The sequence below is a fragment of the Ptiloglossa arizonensis genome, chromosome 3 (assembly GCF_051014685.1).
Source record: "Ptiloglossa arizonensis isolate GNS036 chromosome 3, iyPtiAriz1_principal, whole genome shotgun sequence".
Classification (NCBI taxonomy): Eukaryota; Metazoa; Arthropoda; class Insecta; order Hymenoptera; family Colletidae; genus Ptiloglossa; species Ptiloglossa arizonensis.
The window spans coordinates 25327444-25354146 of NC_135050.1; the positions used below are offsets into that span (position 1 = coordinate 25327444).

General features: G+C 33.6%; 3 protein-coding genes and 1 long non-coding RNA gene across 9 annotated transcripts in view; 2 read left to right on the plus strand and 2 right to left on the minus strand.

The window, feature by feature from the left end:
* Positions 1 to 12938: 12938 nt before the first annotated feature.
* Positions 12939 to 14664, plus strand: LOC143144887 (putative ribosome-binding factor A, mitochondrial). The gene is made up of 3 exons (XM_076307761.1): positions 12939 to 13540; positions 13652 to 14201; positions 14267 to 14664. Exons 1-3 carry the CDS (start codon positions 13395 to 13397, stop codon positions 14603 to 14605), a joined length of 1035 nt encoding a protein of 344 aa, XP_076163876.1. The 5' UTR covers positions 12939 to 13394; the 3' UTR covers positions 14606 to 14664.
* On the minus strand, positions 14655 to 18658 carry Puml (pummelig). 5 transcript variants are annotated; one of them, XM_076307760.1, is made up of 7 exons: positions 18467 to 18658; positions 17544 to 17620; positions 17235 to 17441; positions 16168 to 16427; positions 15902 to 16014; positions 15640 to 15826; positions 14655 to 15565 (listed from the first exon to the last, which is right to left on the minus strand). In XM_076307760.1, exons 1-7 carry the CDS (start codon positions 18496 to 18498, stop codon positions 15332 to 15334), a joined length of 1110 nt encoding a protein of 369 aa, XP_076163875.1. In that variant the 5' UTR covers positions 18499 to 18658; the 3' UTR covers positions 14655 to 15331. The 5 variants fall into 5 exon arrangements, with proteins under 5 accessions (XP_076163875.1, XP_076163870.1, XP_076163871.1 ...); XM_076307755.1 differs by having other exon boundaries at positions 15902 to 16019; positions 16098 to 16427; positions 18467 to 18649; XM_076307756.1 differs by lacking the exon at positions 18467 to 18658 and adding an exon at positions 18038 to 18111 and having other exon boundaries at positions 15902 to 16019; positions 16098 to 16427.
* A 1303-nt stretch (positions 18659 to 19961) lies between these two features.
* LOC143144521 (uncharacterized) lies at positions 19962 to 21889 on the minus strand. 2 transcript variants are annotated; one of them, XR_012991443.1, is made up of 3 exons: positions 21716 to 21889; positions 21314 to 21438; positions 19962 to 21241 (listed from the first exon to the last, which is right to left on the minus strand). It is a non-coding gene; the product is annotated as an uncharacterized LOC143144521 (long non-coding RNA). The 2 variants fall into 2 exon arrangements; XR_012991442.1 differs by having other exon boundaries at positions 21314 to 21518.
* A 193-nt stretch (positions 21890 to 22082) lies between these two features.
* LOC143145056 (synaptic vesicle membrane protein VAT-1 homolog-like) overlaps positions 22083 to 26703 on the plus strand; it is a 50245-nt gene continuing 45624 nt past the window's right edge. Inside the window, exon 1 of the mRNA XM_076308072.1 lies at positions 22083 to 22604. Coding sequence (XP_076164187.1) covers positions 22300 to 22604 — 305 coding nt within the window. The 5' untranslated portion in view covers positions 22083 to 22299. The remainder of the gene's footprint in view (positions 22605 to 26703) is intronic.

Sequence of the window (26703 nt, forward strand, 5' to 3'; positions counted from 1 at the left end):
CGAAATTGTTTTCAATACAAAATTTGTACAAGTGTCCTCTATAGCTTCCAAAGATTGAACGATATGTTCTATCGCGTGTAAAATTTTTTCCAAAATTGAACTATACGTTTATAAGTATACGCGAGACACCGAAACGATGGTAAACTCGGTTATTTAAAATTCTAACAGTACCGTTGCACATTGTGCAGTGCAGTGCATTCTTTTTCGGTGAAAAAGAAGCACAGTGCTAAGATATATTTCCCAAGAGGCGCAAGACACCTCGTCTTTTTCCACTTTACTTCAACTTCGAGCATCGAGAGTGTCTCGTTTGAAAAGATCCGCAACCTTTAAGGAAGAAGAAGTGAAAGTAAATACACAGTTTGAAACAATTACGGGATTACGTTACTCTGCGATACGGAACACCGAATCACGTACGAGGAACGAAACAGATTCTTCGTACTTAATACAGGCGATACTATCACCGAATGTTGTATAATGAAAAACACATAAATCGTTGCGTTCCTCGATAAATGTCAGCGAATTTTGTAAACAACGTAACGATAGGCTCGTTAGTCAACGACATTGAACTTTTCGTTCTCTGTGCCAATATGTACTTTCTTCGTCGACTATGGTCAACGTTATTGCGTTAAACGAATTACATTTACGTTGTCGTTGCTCTTTTCACTTTCATCGTGAACACAAATTCATCGAACAGATCGAAATTTTTAATCGAATAAACGATTCGAATATTTAAAAGATACTACTCCTTGAAACAAAATTATACCTCAAATTGTACAATTATATATCACAATAAATAAAACTTTAACCGATTGAAATTTTTATTTGAATAAAAGATTCGAATATTTAAAAGATACTACTCGTTACTCCTTGAAACAAAATTATACCTCAAATTATACAATTATATATCACAATAAACGAAACTTTAACCGATTGAAATTTTTATTTGAATAAAAGATTAAAAGATACTACTCGTTACTCCTTGAAACAAAATTATACCTCAAATCGTACAATTATATATCACAATAAACAAAACTTTAACCGATTGAAATTTTTATTCGAATAAAAGATTCGAACGTTTAAAAGATAACACTCGTTACTCCTTAAAACAAAATTATACCTCAAATTGTACAATTATATACCACAATATACAAAAATTTAACCGATCGAATAAAAATCGTGGATAAATTACCAAAGGTTAGTTTCATTCTAGTAAAATTTTATCCATCGTGTCTCGTTCTCCATTTGGTAACCAAGATAATACTCTCTCACATCGAAGTTTTCTTAATTTTTTAAAACGCTCAAAATTGAACTATTCGATCCCTGCTCGAGACACTTATCGTTTCGTTTGGAAGTTACGTAATGCCTCGTTTAACACCAGAACTACAGATTTCGTGATATTAAGGTACACCTCGTATACATCCAAAAGAAAATCAATCGATGAGAAGAGATTCACTATTAGAGATTCACTATTCTTTAACAGAATAGAAAAATCGTAACGTCTTCGGGAAACGTGACAATTTAAAGGAAATTTCGTTGCAAAACCGGTTGAAACCGATCATTTTTGACCTGGTGAATCCAACGTTGAGAAAATCTTTGATCACCGTGAGAGAGAATTTTGCGAACCACTGACGACAGGTGCGATCGTTCGCAGCACTTTCGCCAAGTATTGTATAAATACAGTTTTGTTGAATCAGTTACACTACGGTCGTTTTGAAATTCATAGTTCGAGCAATGCCTTGCACAGACCGTATTTTCGATCGTTGCAAACGCCTCGTCTTTAAATAAAGACGAAATAATTGTTAAACTCCTAAATAGATAAACTACCACTCTTTATTCTTACTGTCCCAGGTACTCGCGAAGCAATGTTAGAAACGTTGCACAATTTTTGCTATTCTTATCTAAGAAGGTACACACCTTTGTCGATGTAAAAGAAAAAACTTTTTCAATTAGAACTACGAACTAAATAACTGTGAAGTAATCGTAGAATTCTTTTTACTCTTCGCAAGGGGACGTGTATATCGAAGAAATTTTATATTCATTATCGTAGTAAATTATTGAAAGAAAAGTAATCTTCCAAGTTGAATATTTACGTTCAGTGAAAACATAGTTGCACTGTTTGCACTATTAGGGTTCCCACAGTGCTTCGATGTGAAAATGCATCGAATTTTATCGAATGTTATCGCATCGATTCCGAGTCTACGGAGAACGATTTTTGAATTTTAAAAAATCGAGAAAATCGCGCGCGTTTTACGAAACAGTGACAACACTCTGTGTGCAAAAATTTGCTCCTTACACCGAGAAAGTGGTTCGACAAATCAAAGATAATCTTATCGGGTTTACGTAGGGTAAATTTCGTGTGAAAATATTGAAAATTGACAGAGTTATTGCGAAGACAATCTTACCGGCTATGCGTACGTTAAATTTCGCAAGAAACACCGGAGACCGACAGAGTTGTGTCAATTTTCAATATTTATACGGCTGACAATCTCCAAAAAGGTTGTTTCGACAAAAACGCGTTTAGTACGGCGCGCTTGCAAACAAACTATTGCTACATGCGTTGTAACTTCACCGTTAATTCGATTTTTCTCAAATAGAACCTGTTTCGATATTATTTTTAACGGTTTGTTAAACGAGAGTATTTTTATCGCGAAAGGAAGAATTGTTGAAATTTTCTGATAAAATTTTTACAAAATATTCTACGTACTACTGAACGAACGTATAAAAAAGAAACTATTTATTTTTGTGCTTGTAAAAATATGTATCCTTTGAACGACAAACTGCTTTGTAATCCTTTTTATTTTCGTTAGTTCCATTTTCAGTGTAACTACTTCCTCAATATACTTTGATTAAATTATCCAAAGGATCTAATCGGTAATACTTCAACTGTGTGTACTTTTATAATAACATAAAGTAGTTAAAATTATTTCAACATATCCCAAAACGCTATCTTGATCGTTGTAAAAAAATAGTACATTTTATTAATTTTCCTATTAGAGGATTTATCAAAGCTACATTATCTTTATAATATGACAATTTTATATCCACGAATTAACGATGGAGTAAACGAATTAAATAAATATTTCAACGAGTTTCTGTGCCACCGTACACCACTATGGGAGAGCCTCCTATTGAAGTAATCGCATGGGAACCCCTTAGTCGATTCTTTATGCGAGTAAATTATAGCTTCTTTTGTACTTTCAACGATGCAATAGATTATTCAATAAGTTTTATTCAACGACGAAACTTATCGAACAACCTAGTACCGTTCAATAAAATTTATCGACGAAACTTATTCAACAACCTATTACTGTTAAATTTTATTCAACGACAAAATTTCTTGAACAACCTAGTATCTTAGATACAAGATTTTTGCATTGCACGCGTTAAGAAATCAGTGAACAATACTTGCACGCTTATTTATTACTCGTGTACTCGAATACGGAGTTCGAGATCCCCGGTTGTACTCAACTCGCGATAGTTTACACGCGAATACGGGTCATGGCGCATAAAACCGAGTACTCGTTTTAATATTTGCTCGCGCGTCTTCTCTGAAGGATCGACGAGCTAAATTCCTAATTAATATACGAGCATGACTCCGTTACTCGATGAGCTAGAAGGCGCAAGGACGCGCGACATCATCGACAAACGTCCAAGAGGACGTTCTTATCGCGAGGGATTAAAAAATTGAAAAAAAGAGAACAGAAGTATACTGGAGAATCGTAAATAGTTTCTTATTGAAAGGAAAAATAAATAATGGGATTCAGAACTCTCCGGTAGGAAACATTCTTAACTCGAAACGAGATAAGTGGAATTTTTTATCGACGAGTTGAATTGTTTTCCATTGAAAAGTCCCTAATTTTTCAGGAAGATCGACCAGCTAAATTTTTAATTAGTTACCAGATGATGTACAAGGATTCGTGACACCATCGACAAACGTCCAAGAGGACGTTCTTGTCGCGAGGGATTAAAAAATTGAAAAGAAGAGAACAGAAGTATACTGGAGAATTGTAAATAGTTTCTTATTGAAAGGAAAAATAAATAATGGAATTTAGAATTCTCCGGTAGGAAACATTCTTAACTCGAAACGAGATAAATGGAATTGTTTTTCATTGAAAAGTTCCTAATTTGTCAGGAAGATCGACCAGCTAAATTTTTAATTAATGCACGAGCACGACTTGGTTAACAGATGATGTACAAGGACACGTGACATCATCGACGAAGGTCCAAGAGAGAATTGGAGAATTGTAAATAGTTTCTTATTGAAGGGAAAAATAAATAATGGTACCCGAAATGCCCCGGTACGAAACATTCTTAACTCGAAACGAGGTAAGTGGAGTTTTTTTTTGTCGTCGAGTTGAATTGTTTTCCATTGAAAAGCCCCGAATTTCTGAAAAACCGAACGCTCGAAAATAAAGACGCGTGAACGTTCCGTGTGGTGAATAAATTACAATGTTTGCAAAAGTGGCGTATTTGCATATGCATACGCGAAGACGAACTTTTGGACTCTTAGAAATCATCCCGATCCTATCTGCGCGTTTTTATCGCCGTGTCCTTACAATTTCGCGGGTAAATCGTGACACGATTTCAACTTTACTCGTTTCACGGGAAATCGAAGAGAAATTTACGAAAATCGATGAAACGTTGCAACACGGTCGACGATATTCAATTTGGACTCTGTTGGGAAAAAATAAACAGCAAAAGCGTTGGGATCTTATCAGCGTTTAACTCGTTTGATGCCGCGGTGGTCACCGGTGACCGACATTACAATATTACTTTAACACTTGAGACTTTAATCACCGAAGGAGTAAATTTGATTTGTTTGGAACTCCTTTTTAAAATTACTCGGTCGTTAACGGTGTCTTTGCCTACGGTGTCCAGCCAATATTCGTGGACAATTATTAAAACAGAAAATTAATAAAATAGAAAATTAATAAAATGGACAATTATTGAAATAGACAATTATTGAAATATTCTAAATAATCTAACTTCGAAAATACGTATGTGATCTATTACAAATAATAATACGTTTACCGTCGTTAATTCTAATGTTAGAGCCCTTACGAAGACCCTAATGCTTGTAAACTTTTGCATAACAGTACTGTCGATATCATTGCTAGAAAATAACAAATAAGGTACCAAAAAAAGCCTGGAATATTAATACGTAAGGCTATTTGTTAACTATTCGACTAAACGAAGATAAAGTACAGCCAAATATTTCTGAAATATTTCTCATACGCGAGCTACCGATTGATTAATCGTTCAATTTTTATCCACTCGCTGTTAACAATATTTTTCTAGACGCTGAAATCGAAGAGAACACCAGGTATGTGACTTTCTCGGTTTTTGTGGTCAATTCGATACAATTTGTTACTTTATTTAATATAAATATACTGAATGTAAATATAACGAAATGTAAATGTAAATATATTTTACATAAATTGTAAAATCGAGTCTCCGTTGAGATTTGTTCTATATTCGATTGATTCAAGAATGAAAAAGTTAAGAGGACGACAACCCCGCGATAAGAAACGGCCAGTTCGAAAACATTTAAAATTCTATTAGAAACCGTATGTCGTGTAGGTCGACGATTGATAAATAATTATAATTACGTAGTGGATGGAGAAAAATATAATGACTCTCTTGAGCCCAACCCCTCCCCGAGGGTGGAGAGGTCTGTCGTGTAATCTTCTTATCGGGTACACACCGACAATGAGGGTTTCTCAACGTACCCGAGCCACCTATCGCATGCAGAACCGTACTCGGTGCATCCTGTTAGGTCACTTTTATTTTTATATCGCGTAGAACCTCGCTTTTTACGCGTATACGGAATTAAAAATTCCATTGGTAGTCGAATAACCGTGACAAAACAAAAAGTTAAATATCCTCGCCCGTCGACAGTGCGCAGAGACTTTCGAACAATCGTAAACAATTAAATAACGTACACTTTGCGTTGAAATTGTTGAAATTGTTGTTGAAATTGTTCGCGTAAATTTATGGACCGCTGTAACATTCGTGTACACAATTTAAAAATCCCCCGGTGGCGCGACAAGCTCGAACGATTCGTTCGTAAAAAATTATTTGCTTTTGTAATATTGCAAAGTCTCCTTTTCAAACTTCTTCGCGATTTTTCAAATTTCTACGTAAATTTTTACAGGTGCGAACAGGTTTCTTAAGCTTTCCAGAGCAATCCCAAAATTATTCACGAGTATTTCATTCAATTCGATTCGATATACCCGCTGTGGTTACAAGAGTCGTTGTATTTGTACCACCCTGTATGCGCGACGTTTGTCAATTTTCGTCACACGCGCATTAACGTTGCTAGGATCTCGATAACCATCGAGAACGATACCTACATCGAGACGATATTGTTCAAATTATCCCCAGAATTCGTTATCGAAATTTTTGTATCACCTTATATACAATACACACGGTATACGAAATAAGAAAAACGTCAGGGTGAAAATAGGTGCGAATAAAATTCGTTAATATTGCTCGAATATTGTACATTTCGCGAAATGACCAATATTCTCACTAATTGTCTATATAATTCAAAAGTTTAAATATAAGCTAAAAATAATACCCGTATCGAGTACACGGTATTCCTTTTATCGTTTTTTAAGTTTTTGTATCACCCTGTATACAATACACACGGTATACGAAATAAGAAAAACGTCAGGGTGAAAATAGATGCGAATAAAATTCGTTAATATTGCTCGAATATTGTAGATTTCGCGAAACGACCAATATTCTCACTAATTGTCCATATAATTCAAAAGTTTAAATATACGCTAAAAATAATACCCGTATCGAGTACACGGTACTCCTTTCATTCGTGACAATTAACTAATTCTCCAGAATCGTCGAATACCGCGAGTTCTTATTACGCACGCCGCTAATAAGGGTAGGTTGCGACCCGAACCGAGTTTAAAATATAGAAACCGATGTGTGCCAGCAAATACTGAGACTATTAGCCGGTAATCGTCAATTACGGCTCAACATCCTTGGAATTTAAGTAGTCCAGGTGCGAACGCTTCGGATTTAGAACTTGGAGACCCGTGATTGGAATTCTACAAGGCTGTTCGATGTTATTACACGATTTTTCTTCGGATTTCTCGTCGGATCTTATCTTAACACGCTGGCCGCCACGCGTACCGCGCTCGTGTCGCAATGATTCCTGTGCACAAACATATACGCGACAACGATGATCATTCGACGTTTCGTGTGCCCCGATATTCGAAATATCGGATTCGTTTCGATGACAAATAAAACATCGGGCAAAATTACTACGAATTGTGATCCTATCGTAGAGATTCTTCTAACTTAGTAACGGTGACAAATGTAGCGATAAAAAATCGAAAGGGGAAAAAAATCGAATTCGAAAGCCGATAGTGTCGTTGACCTATTTAATACGGTAGAAATAATTAATTCTATACAATATAATAGGGTAATTAATATTGTGATCCTACGTTGGAGGTTTCTCGATACGATAATGGTAAGAAACGTGTTGATAAAACGTTAAAAAGAAAGAGAAATCGAATATGAAAGCCGACGATGCATTTTCAGCGCGATTATTTACAATATACTTGGTTGGCTAGTGAACGAAAGGGAGAATTCAAAGGTTTCGCTACGGTCGTACGTGCACCGAGAGACCCTCGTCGCGAAGGCAACCCTTTTACGCGGAACGGACGAACGCGGAAGCAACGCGCGTCGTATTGATCACGTTCCATGGATTTACCGACTCTGGATAAAGCTTCCGGGCGAAGAATCAAATTCAGTCGTGCCTACGCTCGCCCCGTCGTCTTCCGTCCCTTTCGAAAACTCGACCCGAACGCATTGTGGAAAATAATCGAGAGGTTGGCCTGTTCGAACTCGGTGATCGCTATTTCGAAAGTCTCCCCTGACATCGCACGAGCCAAGGATTCGGTGAAATGCCTAAACCGCATCGACGGATAAAAATCATTCCGATCGGTTCAAAGAGAGAAAGGAAAAAAATTAAAGTAAAATATTTACAGTACATCGGAGCCTCGGTTCGTTGTTCCAAGGGTTGTAAATCGATAGCTTTAATTTCATTTTCTTATCTTCCGGATAATTAATTTATCCTATTTTAATAAAACATTTCGGATCGTAACAAATTAATCGATTCTCTCGTATTAAAAAATGGCACAATCGCAAGAAAGTGATTTTTGAAAATTGCAATATGTCCGGGGGGGTTTTCTTTTTTTTTCGCTCGAGAAATTAATTTATCGTAATTTGGAAGCTACTTTTTTTTAATTAGTTACGGAATTCTTTATAATTATGAAAAACTGATTCCCCCTAGTCAATTTACGAATTACGCGTTACGACTCGTAGTCAATAGCTATTGGATATTAATTTAAGTAACAATTATATCCATTCGTGGATCGCGCTACAATTACATAATCGAATCAATGCATCATAAATTTATAAATTAAATAAGGTGAACAACCCGTTGCGTAAAGTTTACACCAGAAATTTTATATTTGAAATTATTTCGATTCGAGACATTGCAATCGTTACATTCCTTGAAAAATTCCTAGACAATACCATAGCGCATGTATAAATAAATTGAACAATTTTACATGTGAACGGAACAAACTTTTTTTTGAACTTGTCTGTTGTCGATAATTAATCACTCTTTTTTTAAGCTGGTCTGTTGTCGATAATTAATCACTCGGAATTTATTTGCGTGTTTAAAAAATTGTATAAAATATACAATTGCGTATATCATTTTATATATACGTATTTCATGTTCTTTTATTTACTAAGTGTATCGCAATGACATTATTTTTACCAAGTACATAATATCTGTGTAAAATCATTAGCATATTTATGTATACATATATCCAGATCAAATCATGAAATTACGTAACCTCTTTCCAACAGTAAAATATAAGAAACTGAAAGCTATATAACTGTGTAAACAGTATTGTATACTCTCATAGAACATGATTAACGATTTGCAAAAAAACACTTACCGCATAAACCCTGTTAACATATATCGTATTGCATTCGATCGCCTGTGATCGAGGATAGTCGATGCGACAATTTTCTGTTGTTATTATCATATTAACCATATTTAATCACTACTCAAACACTAACGAGATATGTATACCGCTATGATTTAATAGTCCCACACGGGTTCAAACACGAAATGATAGTAACTAGATAGAAATGCATCAATGACTTTTTGCACCTGTACACAGAGCCATCTAACTTTTCACGTATCACGTATCACATTAACGATACTTATGCACTATTTTAGACACTAAACGAGCATATTGCTACGAAACTATTCACTCTTTGGATACCGGTTCGAACAAAGAAATAATAATTAAATAGAAATGTATCAACGACTTTTTGCACTCGGACGTAGAACCGTCTAATTTTTCCTTCCAAGTATCGAATTAATGATATTATTCACTGTCCGGCATATAAACATATATCGGTGCAATACGCTTATTCACCACCGGTACAAACACAACAAATAATAACAAAATGAAACTACATCGATGTTCTTTACACTCGATGCGTACAACCATCGAACATTACGATCTAATATATGAAATGTTTTGGGTACAAACGAGAGACTGGATTCTTAACATCGCGAAAACGTATAATCGGTAAATTTCGACGAGGTCCGCACTGATTTAGGGGTGACAAATTTTAAGTATTAGTGTATGTCAAGATCCACGCAGAACGGGCAATTCTTCGTCTATGAATATATAAGTATCTATCGCAACGAAGGAAGAGTAAGAGAAATCAAGAAGATACGAGTCACGACTATTTTACACGATGAACCGGCATGGGGGTTCGTGTTGCGCACGCCAAGAAACGCGCGAGCACACACAACTACACGAAACTCTACGCACCTACACGTATGCACGAAGGCACTCACACTGGGTCGAGACAATGCGTCAAAAGAAGCGATAATCATCGGCTTTGATGCAGAATCAGAGGGGTAAAAGTATTCCCATTGACAAGACGAAAACACCCAATGTGCGTGGAGCCAGACTTCAATTAGAACGATTTGAGAATGGATCCGTCGAGATTGAAGATACGGGATCGTGTTCACACACGACAATTTCTCGCCATCTTTCACGGGCACGGCGGGAAAATTACGCAGTATCGAGTATAGTCCTAGAATTAAGACCGCCACCGATCGAGGGAAGTTTCTGTTGTCAAATGGAAAAGCAACAGATATACACACGGCATAATAATCGGGACGAATCGGCCGTGCCACTCGACCGTTCGATTTTTGCATGTCAACCTCAATATCCCCACTATGAATTTTCGAGACACGATCGCAACCCTTCTCATCGAGAATTTCACTTTTTAACGATCGTATCGGTGACGCGAAAATATACTTGAATATTCATCAAACAGGGGAACGGAGAAGTTTCGTGCACACCCACGACATCGTGAATGCACGATAGCAGTAGGCGCGGCTTTTCACCTCGTAGAGAGAAAACGGTTTCGTGTCACTGATTTTTCACGTACCTAGGTTATCCGAGCGTGCCCTCTTCGTCGACGATCCTCGTGCTGTCCACGTGTAAAATTCACGCTACCGATTTAACACAGAATCGCGAACTTCTCGCGTTCTCGGCACTTTTCAGCTCGTGCTTGTCGCACGCCAAACGAGTCCGCCATCTTGGGGCAACCGCCAAATCCCCCCAGACTAGACAAATGTTTCACATGAAAAGTCACTAGCCATTTTTGTTCCTTTCCGTCATCTTTCGTCCGTGCTTTATCCCAACCCTTAAATTTCCAACACGTTTCAGTTTATTTTACACTCAATCTATCTACCCCGTGCGAAAGTCCGTGTACGAAAATTGTAGTTTTGCATATAATGCTGATTTCAATTTCCATAATTGTGTAGTTCTAATGTACCCTTTTATTTCAAATCTTATCATTTTAAATGTAACTTACATTTCTCATGAATTCATTTATAATAATAATTAATAACATTTATCTGTGTATATATTTTGCAACATTAATAGAGTAGAGCATTATATGTGAATTTATTTATACGAATTTGCTGTTTGTAGCTGTAATGTGTTTTTTAAATAAAATTTACTAGAGCTACCATATCTCGTATCCTGTCTACTTACGTCTTGCTTCACTATCGCCACGATATGAATACATATTTCGTAACATGTTACACTATCTCATGTTCGAATTATTCTTTGCAAGTATTAATTAGGACATATTTATATGAACTAGGTTACGAACTACCGAATAGTGTTTCATGGAGCTTAATTAACTAAATTTGAAACTAAATTTAGTTAAATATATTTTTTTATTTTTAGAGAATACAAACATTCGTTGAGATTACGCTTTTTGTAAGACCAACAAAGTCTGAAAAATACATATTAGTAAGATGATAAGTACGTTAATACTTTTACATAATTGCTCAAACGAGTATCGTAACATATATCGCTAAAAAAAGATTACAATCAATTTTTGGGATAACTGAATTCACATGTACACTTAAGATCGCGTAACGTCATCTATGACTTGCAATTTCTACCATACAAAAATTATCTTATGAATTATTTAATGAATCATATTTATGTGAATAACCCTTTTCAAATAAAAGGTTACTAATATTTTAAGTTCCTTGATTTAAAGACAAAAGATATTTGATTTATATATCCTACAGTTACAATCTATAGAAGCGTAGTCGAAAATTTACTCTGAAATCAAGAAAGATCTACTCGTTTTGTATTTAAAGTTTCAGTGTCATTTTATGACGAATAGTTGACAATTCTGATTATCGCATTCACGTAATAATAAAGATATTCTGGGAAGTGCATCACTATTCACTGCTAATAATTTATACGCATTATGAAAGTAAGTATTCGAAACGTACAATTAAAATTTCACTGTCTGGTAATAAATAATTAAAAAAACCGATTTAAACTCAAGGGAAAATGAATGTAGATATACATAATTTTAAAAATAATCGCGAATATGCGAACATTTATTGAAATTGAAAACACAAAACCTCACCCTTTCTCTTTTTATGTATTAGAATAATAAAAATACTTTACGGGTTACTGCAACAATAGGATCTACACTGACATCTATTGAGAAAGCATAGAAACAAAAAATAAAACCACAGATGAGATATATGAATTGTATGTAACTATAGCAGACGATAGGTAAACACAACGCCATTACAAAGAATGCTGTTACGTGTTACACGGATTAGGGTCATTTCCAACGTTATCGATTCAGACTGAAATAAAATTATAACGCTAAAGATGGTAAGTACATCGAAAATTATTCGAAAACAATTGAGATACGAATCGACGATGTACAACATAAACTAATCATTCAATGGGGATTTGTATCACAAAAGAGATACGGAATAAACATTTTGTCCTATGGGATTAGGTGTCATACTAACTGAATTACCGACTTCAAAAAAAATCGATGGTTATACAGCGCATTCTATGTTTAAGGACGATGATTATGAGAACTGTATCACAAACGATAATCACATTCAACGTTATCGGCTTAGACTGAAAGAAGATAGCAGCGCTATAAACGGTAAAAATAAAAACAATAGAGTAAATAATTCAAAACTAATGGTATCATGTTATCATGAATTCTCTTTGTTATATGTAAAATCTAACTAAAGAGTAAAAAAATATTGGTAACAATAAAAAAACGAAACCGGTTACTGGTTAAATATAGTTACGTAGGAACAAATAGAAAAAACTTGTAAAATTCAAAATTGAGAAGTATTCATCAATGATGACCAACGGTCAATATTGGTCAGCACAGATCGTGAACACTCAACATAGTCCAGAAAGAGCACTGGTATCCAAGGATGATCACCAGATACGTCCGAAGTCGGAACGTCTGTGCCCCACAGAGACTCGAGAGAAAGTAAATAATTTCGATTACAGCGATTTTGTATACATATACTGTTAAGGGAGTGTGACGTCACAAATTTACAATTAATTCGATTGTGTAATTCATCGGACCAAAAAATTACTTCTGGAATAAAGACTATTTTAGTAAAATAATATTTTAAGCTATTATTTAAACTATTGAGATAATAGCTTTCGATCAAAATTGTTAATAATTGTAATAAATAGAAATGAAGGTATTGTGAAATCTGTGAAGACTGTTTCAGTGAATTTTTATTCCAAAATATGTTATATTCGGTGATTGTTATCAATACTTATATAATCTTTAAATGTTAATGTTACAATAGACACGCTATTTATACATTTTGAATTGTTAAGTTGTGTAACTCGAAAAAGCATTGATTGCAACTTCAATTTTGTCGCTAGATGGCGACACAAATTCAATGATCATAGTACAATATGTAAACTAATATTCTGTCTAAAATATATGCACACAACATGTATTCTTATAATGCAATGATAATTTCAACTATATTTGCAAGGACTCAAATTTGTAGACATATATTCACCAGTAGCATAAATAGCAATATTGTAAGGCAAACAAAAATGTTGAAAAAATTACTCTATAATAAACAATCAAAAAGGTCAGTGCAAATTGGGAATATACTTTTTTAAATTTTACAAATTTTGTTTTCTATGTCATTTTATAATTTTTTGAAACCTAACTTACCACAATATATTTCATCAAATTCTAGTGAGTTTAAAGAACCCTTTATGTTTAATAAAGTTCTAAAAAAAGGACCTTCTAATCATACAACTCGAAGAATGAATGTTTTAAATCAAATTTTTATGGAACATATCACAGATTTCATGTCAACGTGTGAACTTGATCATACCCTTCTACGCAAAAGTATAGAAATTACAGATGTGAAAGTAACTCAGGATTTCAAATTAATTAATGTATTTTGGATAGATTACAGTACTGATCAATCTGATACAGAAGAAATATTAGGTAGATGTGCATTCCAATTAAGACACGAGTTAAGTCAACTTCGTGTCATAGGCATTGTACCTCCTATTCAGTTTGTGAAATGCAAAAATAAAAATATGCAACAGGAGGTAGAAAAAAGATTAGCAATTGCAGATTATGGAGAAGATTATGTACCTAGTATATATACATCAGCTAAAAATTATGTTTTTACATCAAAAACCTTAGATAGTCCAGATGATGACACCTTCCATATAACTTTACCAGTAATGAAGCACAATATATTTGGATTAGATCATTCCACAATAATGTCAAAGGTATATTGTATAATTGAGTAAGTATCAATATTTATAACAATTTAAAGTTACATTTTCTGTTGCAGATCAAAGCTGGAGTAAAACAAAAGCATTTTAAATCGGAGCAAACAAAAAATTGTCTAAATGTGACTCCTGTCAAATTTGAAATAGATAATTCAAAATGCTTGACTGCAGAAGAACAAGAAAAACTTTTTTCCAAATTTCTAACTTTTCAAAAAAAACAACAGAAACACAAGTATAAAATGAAACGTTGCGATACAACAAATTTTGATTTTAGCGAAGAGGATGCAAGTGACAGTGATACAGAATATTTTCATAACAGCAATACAACAAATTTTGATTTTAATGAAGAGGGTGCAAGTGACAGTGATACAGAATATTTTGATAATGAAGATGATACATAAAATAATTTTGTATTGTAAATTAATAAATTAATAATAATTGATGCATTGATGACAAAATATATTGCATGTTTTTTTATTGTAATTTATATTTTCATTAATGAAGTACATTAATAACATTGTCTAATTCTACATTCACGATTTTTATTTCATACTAAAGCTGTACACAATGTACAATTCAACTTCTCTCTATTACACTTGGAACGTAAGTTACATATAATATTCATGTAAATTATTGATTCCATCAATTTCATTTGGTTTTATATTATCTATATTTGCTTATGACCAAGTATCACAAATGCTTGTTTTAAAGTATTCATATAAGTTAAGAAATCAGATTTATTTATTATATTTATTAATAATCCCCTTCCCCATTCTCAAATTTATATTACAATATTTATAGACTTAGAAACAAATCAATCTTTATAAAATAAAATTGAAATTTCAATATTTTATGTAATAGTTTGAAAAACGTATGTGAAGCTAACAGACAAACTAAAAGCTCGTTTTCATTTCCTAAATAGTTTAAGAAGTCATAGACTATAGAATTAACATGGCATGATATAAATTAGAAATTAAATTGCTTTATAATATTAATCAATATGAAATTGTTTGGTATATTGCAATACATATACCTATTGTTCTAGATCACACAAAGCATGCAGTTCAATGCATTAGACTGCGCAATAATGTCAAAAAATCATCGACAATAAAATTTTATACTAAACTTCAACTAGATCGCGTCTGTGATGTATTTAATTCATGGTCTTCCTCGGTTTTCGAATCATCTTCATTCGATATAATGAGCGAAATTTGTTGTTCATTTAAAGATTTACTGTTTGGACGAATATTCGACGTTGCTAATTGGGGTATCGAATCACTTAAATTGCAAGCTTCCAATACATATTTATTAAAAATTTCACTTTTATCTGCATAAACATGATGACCCGCTCCCGTTATTGCCTAGAATCAAGAAAAATACGTATTTTATACAATTTTAAAAAATGCTGTCTTTTTTTTATTAATTTATTTTTTACCTGAACATTAATATAAGATGATGATCCAGATTGTTTAAGTGTTTCCCAGGATGAGTTGTCTACCCATGATCGACTACCATACAACAAAGTTATTGGAATTTCTGGACTTAATTTGTCCATTCTTCTAACAATAGGATTTTTAGCCCAACCAAAACCTTGCATCATTGCGTGAAATGCACTTTCACCCCTATATTATAAACATATCATTTACATTAAATTTTATATTTGGAGCAATCTTATGATTTATGAATTCAAAACTTACGATGGAGTTTGAGCATTGCATTGATGTATGTATTGTGAAATTACAGCAGTATCATCTTTTAACATAGGTGCAAATTTCTTTACAATATCTGGCCTAGTTTTCTCAATTAGCCACTGTCCTAGAAAAAAACAATATTTCAATTACAACTTGAATGATATTGTACAATACACAAAAGTATGTTGCAAAAGTCACTAACCAAATGGGCCAGCTACTCTGACTGCCCATAATGGATTTAGTGGCTGCACTACGTATGCTATAGCTTTTACCCATAATGGTATGGGTGGTCTTGAAGCTGGTTCTACAGGTCTTTCAGGAAATCCCCAAGGATCCGCAAGAATAAGATGCTTAATCCTTTCAGGATGCTGTATAGAATATGATGCTGCAAGAAAGCCACCCATAGAGTGACCTAACAGTACAAACTTTTCTAATTGCATTTCCCTCCTCCATTCTTCAATGGATCGAACCAGTTGGTCTTCAGCTTCTTGTGCTTTATTACTAAAAACGGGACGGCTACTTCTACCAAATCCTAGATTGTAGCAAAACCAATAATAAAAAGAATGGAAAGTATTAAAAATAATAATCATCATTAATCTAAGAAAATTATTACAAATGACAAATTGCTTTTTTCGTTTTTTTGTAGACATAAAATATAAAAAAATAAAAATTTACTAATAAAAATGTATCTTAAACTAATCGTGATTAGAAAATACTATTCTTAACAATTGTATAATTTTATGTCAATTATATAATGTACTGCTTAAATATGTCTTAAGATCAAAATAATCAGTCTATATTAAAAATGTTTAGTCATTTCTAATTCTGTCTTGTTCTCCAATTTCCTTTCTGTCCTAAATGTTCTTAAAGATATGGAAATACAACCAAATAGAATGAAAAATAAAATAAATGATACATAAATTATGATGTGATTTAGAAAGACAATAAATCCAGTAATATATTGTAGTTGTATATCATAAAAGATACTAATTTTATGTGAAAAGCACATAAAATATTCTGATAATAAACTACAAATAATTTAAGAACATACATCATCTATTTTACAGATTGTATATGATTCCAAAGTTCAATCTTACTCATCTATGAGTCATGCCTGATAATTACACTCAAGAACAAAGCAAATCTCAGATCACAACCTGTAGAATATTATTTAAAACTCTTGTATATCCATAAATAAAACAATAGAAATTAAAATAGCTTAGATAAAAAAATACATGTTATGATTTACAAATAGTATTAAAATATTAAAAACAGACACTTTATTATACTTTATTCACTCTAAGATTTTCAAAGAAATTCTGATTCTTTTTATGTTTACCTAATATATCAATAGCATATACTGGTCTTTGGGAAGCTAATGCATCCAAATTTAAACACCATAGTGCTACTCCTGCTCCTAAACCATGTAATAAAACAATTGGTGTTTTTGGTGATTCCTCATTCAAAGAAATTGTCCAAATTTTATCTGATGTTCCTACAACTGGTCCTATGTCCACATACCATCCACGATACGTGGTTTTTAAACCTACAATTTAATAAAAAATATAATATTATCAAAACCATGTAATCTGCATTATAACTAAAATTGCAATTTTTGAAGTGGTCAAAATACTAAAATTAAACTTACAAGAAAGAATTTTTTTCTCTGCAGCACGTAACATTGTCGAAGATGAAACAGACCAGCTAATCCAGCCCCAAATCCAGCTAGAAAATACCACAAACTGTATTGTTAATAATGTTATAAAAAATATTAATGAAATACTTAATTGTTTAACTGTTACACAATATTTCCCTTCTTACATTGTAAGAAATGTGCACACTTAGGATAGTCATACATATTTTTACACAAACACTTAATTATAGATTTAATTAATCATGTATTAGTTTAAAAAATTATTTAATTTACACTGTAAACACTATTAATTTGAATCATAATATTATATAGCTTGATAATGTTACAATGTTACTTTGTTGTAAATGATTTTGTTATAAATTGAATGACATAGAACTTGAAAATGGTCTCACATTGTACAATAATACTGATAAGCTTGATAAATATAAAATGTAAGTATAAACGATGAATTTGCAAAACTTTAAAGCTCGATTTCAGAAAGAAGTTACCTATCTATAAGTATTTAAACAAACATAAAATTGATTTAGTTACAAATCATGGTTAAGTTTTCATGCTAAAATTGTTTTAGCGCGTGACCTTGAAATACGATCAAACATGACGTAAATCATTCTTATACTTCCATAATATTTTTTTCTTTTAGACACAAATTTACGTGCCAAAATTACTTTATAATATTTTAAAACGTTATTTGCAATATAAATCTATTCTTCACACTGATTAAAGTTGAATGATTCGAAAACATAACAAAACATTTTTTATTTTAATACAGAAAACCGTTGACTTGAAATAATGCAATATGATGAAAACATATAGACTGGCAATGTCTTGCATGAAAATGTGAAAATCAATGAAAAATTAACGAGAAATGAGAATTAAAAGACTACAACTGACAGTTACTATAAACGAAAGAAAGGTACCTTTTCGATTTGACAACTTCATGATCTGCCATTAGTTTCAGATATACTTTTGTTGTTCTTTCACTATAGTTTCTTTGTTGACAATGTAGAAAAACTGTACGTCACGTAGGCGATTCTATTATCTAGTCAAAGTGTCGATTCGTGTATACTGACTACTGAAAAATTGAAGGAATGGTGGGAGAATCAGCTGATGCACAAACGAACTGGAAAACTTGTCGGGTTGACGTTTGGAAAACATGTATTGTTGTATTAAATAATATTGTTTTTATGCTTTTTATAAAGTATAGATTATATATTATTATATTAGTTTTATTTCATTATACTATGCTATTCCAATTAATATTATATTAGATTTAGTAAAAGTAACATAACCTAACATTAGAACGGTAACTGTTATCTACACAATAAACGTATACGATTATTAATTTTCAAGCAAGTTGTTGAGCAGTATTTGTATCACTCTAATGCGTTTCAATATGTTTGTCAACTTGTAAGATATAACAATTTCTAACAATAATCACTGCTGTCACGGAATATTATATCTTTGTTTTATACATGTATGTTTATATAGTATTAGTAATTATATTTCTTTTAGAAGAGTACACATTTTTTACACATCTATGTATAGACAAATATAAAAGTATAGGGAAAAATAAAACACCTGCAATATAGCAAACTATAAATCTTTCTTATTTCAAATATAATACAGATAAAGAATCTATCGTCCATTATTATAATCGTCCATATCCAAATGATTGGGGTTAAAGGTCTATGTATCTTAATAGTAATAAAAATATAAACTCCTCAGCACCAATTATAGTATTAAAAATGTACGTAAATAATAATTAAAAAAGTGATTTAATTTATTAGAACTTACTTTTCGATTTAATAAGGTGTTTAAAATATTTTTAAGGTAGTTGTATTGTTCGCAAAATTAGTGTTTGCTACGTAATTTCACATGTAAACTTTAATATATCTAATATATGTTCTCTCTTCGTAACATATAACAGACAAAGTGTAATTGTAGCACAATGAAGAAAAAAATATCAGGCAAGGCATTTTATAAACGATCAGAGAGCCTCTGTATACAGGCTCTGGGTGCTTTTGGCTCTCCCGACAATATGAGCTATTCATCCCAATCAGCACATCCTCATTGCACTCATGCATGATTCTCATTACTCGGTCCAATTGTTTCGGGAATTCAAAGTTACCCGATAGCCGACGGATTGCACTTCCATTCTTGTATTTTTGATAGGCATTTATTGACTATTAGGTTCTAAATGTACAAACAAAAGATCATTGCCAAATAGAGCATAATAATGATTTAACAATTATTTGGAGAGTATTATTTCGTAATTTTGTTATATTGAAAATAAATAAAACAATCGATGTTGTACTACAAATGCGAACATAAAGAAAGCAATTGTACAAAGATAGTGTATTGTTCAGTCCATGGGTAGGTAAAAATCGATAATTTTGTCTGATAATAAACGTATGGTTTAAATGTATTATTATCAATTCATATTTATGTCACGAGGCAATTATCAAATTACGTTCTTCCTGTAAAGGAAGGAATAAAACGTGATAAAAAGAATATACGATAAACTTATTTCCTTGTAGAAAGGTGGACAATGAAAATGGCATTTACTTCCTACTCCATTCTAAAAGAAAAGTAGTGACTGCACTATTTTTATTTCATAGACAAAACGTAACGAAAATGTACGGAGGGTAGTGAACGTTTATATTTCGAAAGGCGCGTTCAAGGAAAGGCAGGATGTGAATTGTGTTTGTGTGCATATTACGATATGACGCATAGCATGCGTGGCGTAAGGATACACATGCAGTTCGGGCGTCGTCTGCTGGCACTACTTTCCTGTCTGCCAGTCAGAGAGGAGGATCCTAAACGAAACGAGCAATTTCTGAACCAAGATCGCATACTGCATTACATTACTACGCATTTCCTTAACATTGAATAAATTAAGCGAGTCTTTCTTTATAAATAAACGATCTATACACTGGATTATTTTTATCAATACTGTTGATAACAAATTTGTATGTTGTTTATTTATCAAATAGGTAAAATGTATTAAATAAAAATTGTAATGTGTTACAATGTGTTTCTTGTGTGATAGTGTTATAATGTGTTCCTTAATATTTATTTTCAATTAACTTTTAATACCAATTTCTACCAACGTAAGTTTACGAAAATACTTTGAAAGAATTTGGGGTATTTGGTTTAATGTTATTCCCTAATGTTGATACGTTGATTACTGTTCTTTTAATTATTTTTGTAATACGATGAAGTTCCTTCGATACCAAAATCTGATCGATAATACTCGAACGCAACTCCAGGCATGTTTTCCAAGATTGTTAATGCTTGAGTATGTGTATCGGTCATTCTCCATTGTTCTTTAACGACGCAATTAGCTATCAGCAGCAAAGAAACGAACCGTTTTTCTTCGATGTATCCGTCTAGTGATTCATAATACAAAGGCGTGTCCTTCGGATTCCAAGCTTCCCCGCCGCTTCGAATTCATTTTCACGCGCATCTTCCCAACATTTGAATTGAAATTAATAAATCAGTTTTGTTTAATAATTACATATGTAATACGTATCCATACAAATATAGTTAAAAAGTAATTGATACAATATGTTTCAAGTTATTGATTTCTGTCATGTTCATAGGATTTATTTGTAACTTTATCAATCCTGATTATCGATTTTGAACACAACAAGCAAATGTGTTACGAAAGAATTCATAGAGGTTGGGTCACTCTGTAATTAATAATATTATTAAAAATGTGTAATTGTTCAAGAAAAACGACACTAACTATCAACTATACGCACCTTAAATAATTAGACGCGACATACATGTGATATTCCTTAATAATGACCTCGATATTGTGGTCGATAAAGAAAAATAAGTTTATTCGTATTTCACTATTTTTTTTTTTTCATAATTTTAAAAAGCTCTAAAATTCAATATCGTAATTTAACAACATTGAACAACTATATTTAATGATTAAATTCGAAGGTCCTTAATGCACTATACCTAAAAGTATGAATATATCTAATAGCAAATATTGTTTAGATTTGATTTTGGGAGTCAGATACTTATTTAACGTATAAAGTATTAAGTAAAAATTGATTCGAAATTTAAATTATTTTACAGTTTATAAAAATAATTTAGTATTATCCGATTGTCCGACAACGATTCAACATATTGACTCGACCAGCGAAGAGACTTACTAATCTCTGGTAATTGCTCTTCATGGAGTAATGTGTTCGCCAATGGATGGCGTTAAAGATGCATGACGAATATCGGAGGGTCGATCAATCGTTGAAAATCAGAGTCGAAGATGCGTAGGTTAATACAGATTTAACAAGAGAGGGATGGGACTACTTTTTAATCGCGAAGAGCAATGTTCCACAACTCGCGGCACCTGTCGTACTATGCGCGATGTAGTTTAGCGCGGCGGTGGACGGTGGGACATAATACAGCGCTCTCATTGGTCGAGTGAAAGGGGCGCGCGGTTGCTAAGCAACGGCAACACCGCGCGCGTCACCGGCCGGCGTAGCCGGCACGCAGCGTTCTTAGCACTGTGGCGGAAAATTGCGCAGAACGACGTTGGCTCTCGTCGGGTGCGAACGTGCTACGGTTTAGATACGCGGTAGGATAGATTGACCGAGGCTTTTTCTTCCTTGCTTTCATCGTCAATTAGAGAGAAGAACCCACTTCAGCGTTTTTTTCGCGCATCTTTGGAACGAGCAAGAGTAAAGAGGAGATCATTTCAGTAGCCGTGCGAATAGAAAAAGAGAACTCGAGAAGAAAAATGGCAGAGGACAAGAACGAGACAAGCCCGAGCGCAGAGGGTGAAAAGTCACCGCAGGAAGCGGCGCCGGCCGAGAAGCAAGAAAAGGAAGAACCGAAAGAAAGCAAAGAGGAAGAGAAGAAAGTCGAGGAGAATGGCGACGGTGAGAAACCCAAGGAGAACGGCGAGGAGAAACCCACGCCAGAGCCGAAGGACATGCGGGCTATAGTACTGAACGGTTTCGGCGGACTGAAAAGTGTCAAGGCTCTCAGGAAGCCTGAGCCCACCCTTGCCGAGGGAGAGGTCCTCATTCGAGTCAAGGCATGGTAAGTAATTTACTCTCCTTATTCGTTCTTGCATCGAATGATCGAGCAGTTTCTCGCGACTCCAAATGATTTTTTAAAGTGGTGTTGATTTTTCAAACTTATGAACTCAAGCTGTCGCGTCAAATAAATGACAGCCATATTACTCGTCTCTTTGCCTTTCTGGTATTGCTAGGGACTTTATTCATTATCGTCAATGAGTTCTGTCGCGTTACCGGTGAAATTTAATCGGGAAGAAAAGACGAAGTTAATTAAAATGGACGTAACGTTAGCGCAACCGAGTTATGTTTCGATAGCGTCTCATACTTTTCTTCGAAATGAACTAGTTAATATGTATTGAGTATTAATTCTTAAGATTATGTGTATCAATGTATTCCATTAATTTCGTATAACTTATCGGTAAAATTAACAATCGATTTGTATGCTGAACTGATATAATTTTATACGTATATGCTAGCCGAAGTGGCTCGATCTGGTTCGATTATCCGTTATTCGTTTCGACGAAGGTGAATTGCCGGGAAGAAAATAAATAGAAAATACATCGGGGTTTCGACCCAAGCAAACAGACCGTTACAACACCACTGCATCTTTGAAATTTAAGGCGTGGTATCTGTTCCGAGACGCACGTAATTAGAATCTTATTCCTACGTTACGGGACGGATGAGTAACTATAACGGACATGGAGGTATTTTAATAAAAACATTTAATAATTTCACGCACGTACGTACAACCGTCTACAATTTTCCGCGTCGACGTGCGTTCACGTAAGTTAATGCATCACTAGGCTATCGATTCTCGAGCACATTCTCTGCCTCCATTTTTCTTTTTTCTTTTTTTTTAAAAATCCAATTTTTTCATTTTATCTTTTATGGACAGCATTTTTTGGGGAGTTAAAATATTTTTAAAAGAACAACCATTGTAGTATTTTTATTAAATAAAAATGCAAAGGTGACATTTCAAATAATTTAATATGAAATGTAATTCGGTATTCATCTGTACAAAAGGCATTATTAAGCATTTATTAGGACGCGACGGGATCTGTGCGTCAAATAAGCGGTTACATTTATAGAATACTTATCCATGCATTTAATGTTCATGTATGCATTCGTAGATACGTAAACCGAAGTTTGACAAGCCGTTTAACTGCGTTCAACGCACTATGCTTATTGTTGAGCATCTCGTCCATCTCTAACGTGAACTTCGATCGTACCTGTATGTATATACATGCATGCGAAAGTTAATTGAATAGAATTAAAGCGTTATTATGATTATGGATATATATTACGTTGGAAGTTCCTGGGCTTCGGTAAACCGCGTCTGATGGCTCTACGTGCTATCCATTAATTCAGACGTGGGAAAAAGGATTATTAGGTAGACGGGTATGCCGTTAATGCATGTACCTTCAACGATATTAAGGATCACTTTATTTCATGCATTATATTCACGTACTATGTCGTACGTGTAATTTGTTGCGTTGAATTTTAGTTTGAGAATTCAATTTTAAGGTATTTAATTATTAGACATTTTTTTAAAAAGATCAAATTTTATTATTTCTATTTTAAATAATTGGAAATTTTTTAATTTGTACCAGTATAAATTAAACATCGCTCTCTATAAAAATGTACAATAATTACAGTATAATTTTTTGCGATAATAAAGTTTGCGTTTCCTTCGTACATATTCAAGAACGAAAACATGGTTTCGTCGAAATTGTTGAAATATTTCTTGCTATCTCCATCGCACTTTATCAAAGTCGAGTTTTTTTTTTAATTTTAATTATAATTTGATTGGACGCATTGACCTTGTTTCCGAAGCTTTTGCTTTTAGAAAGCATCACATGTATTCATGAAATCCGTATCGTGAGCTGCTTGCGCAGACTCTCTCCGACAATTACGTTACGAGGCGCAAAAACTCTATTCGACATATGCTATGTGAATCCCGTATCTCTTTGTGTCTTTTGAATCTACGTCTACGAATAACAGTAGAATTTAATACTCCAAATAGTAAATCGAACGGTCTCTTTCAATACCTTTATATTATTCAAATAAAATTTATTTTATATGTTAAAGTAGATGAATCTTGAGGCGCCATCTATGTTTCAATTTCGACATCGAAATCGTACCAAACAAAATTTCTCAGAATAAAAGATTTCATTCGCGACGTTATTATCATCGGTGTAAACATGAGCCCCTTATCTTCAGTTAGCTGCTTTCTTTCCCAGTTTGCGAGTAAAAGTATATAGAGAAAATCGATCTTTTGTTCGTCAACACGGCGAAGGTTAACGTTTTATGATTTGAACGTGAAAAACCCACAATTCTAGGTATACAATTCTTTTTGTGAAGAGGTCTCTCGCTTCTATCCCAAGAGAGTTTTTTTTTCCTTTGCGAAGTGACCGGGCTAAAGCGCACGCGCACGAGAGAGAGAGAGAATACGAGTAACAGGGGAGCATCGAATTCGCCAAAGGCGTGCGGACCTTTTCACGCGTGAGTCACGTTTCATAAAAGCGATTGGGATTGATGAGAAAATAGCCCCCATAGAAAGATATCACGCTGCCAATGCTGGCTCGAATGAATTTGCTGCACGACTACAGAGGCGTTCGTTACGCTGGCACCCCTGCTCTATACGCGACGCGCCCAGAGAAGTGCTCCGCTTCGACGTGGACATTAGCAAGCGGTACTCCAACCGATTCAATTGTCGTTTGAAAATTTTTGTCGACGCGAAGTAACATCTTTCTTCCCTTTTTTCGTTCACGTTGTACGCGTGTAACGTTACTTTTGTCTCCGTAATATTAGAAAGGACAAACGTCGTCGAGTCGTTGATCGAGATTTAATCATTCACCGGTGTACAAGGTTTCTTATAATTCGTGGCACGATGAGAAATAATTCTTCGTCCAAAAATAAGTAAGGTGCACGCGCACTAAACGAATTTTCTTGAATGAAAAATTTTATTCTACATTTCTGAGCGAGGAAACGCCCTCCTTGGGTACATTACAAGCTACGTGACACCCAGTACATTTCATCTGTTTTCTTGATCGCGACCAACCTGATGTATCTTACCGGTACTTTGACAAGTATTTCACGCTACAAAGTGAAAGTTGGAGGTTGATGAAAAATATCTGGATATTATTTCAAGCGATTACGCTCTACAAAAAAATATGCAAAGTTAATTTCCATTTGTCGTTTAAATTTTGTTAACTTCGAGCTTCTATGTAGTATCCTTTCTTTTTTTTTACGCGTGCTAAATTGGCCGTAGTAGATAAATTATGTAACGAGTACGATATTTCGATATTTTATTACGAATGATCGAAATAAATTATGTTTTATCATTTGGAACTGTTATAGGTTATATTTTATTATTTAATATTAACTCTGTGAACATTACGGAAAATATTCTATGAAGCACATTTACGAGATAGGATATCTGTCAATGTTTAGGAGTGTACTAAACTTTACAGATTTTTGTTTGTACAATTAGGGGTGGTCATCGTAACAACTAGAAACAGATATTTTGTTTTGTACAATAATTGTAAAAAATTATTTAATCTCTCGAGTCATATTTTATCGTTTAAGCACTTTCCGTAATCACTGTTACACAAATACTTTTATATTGACACTCTTTTTTTTTATATATAGTACTCTTCTCACTTTCTATGATTCAAATCACATATTATCATTGTTATAGTATTCTTATTGTTTTAAACATCTACGTAACACGGGTCGAAACGCAAGATCGCGTACATATTATGAATAATGCAAAAACAAAACAGATTCGCACCGAATAAATTGATACGCACATGTTCGTACAATAGAAATTAATACCCACCGTACACATGTTGATATTCACTGATGGAGAGCGTAGATTTATTCGAATCGAATTTGCTTTGTTGGTAAGAGATGTAAAAAAAAATTGCGGGAGGAGTAAAAAACAAAACCGGGTACCCTTCTCGAGCAAAAATACAAAATTATTGTAATGTATCGTTAATTCCAGTCAACGAAGAATTTCTTTTTCATTTTTTGTACTCGTATTTTGCTTTCTTTGATAATTTTCGTTTCATCGTCGGGTCTTTTAAAACGATCAACTTGGAAGGAATTTAAGGAGCTAG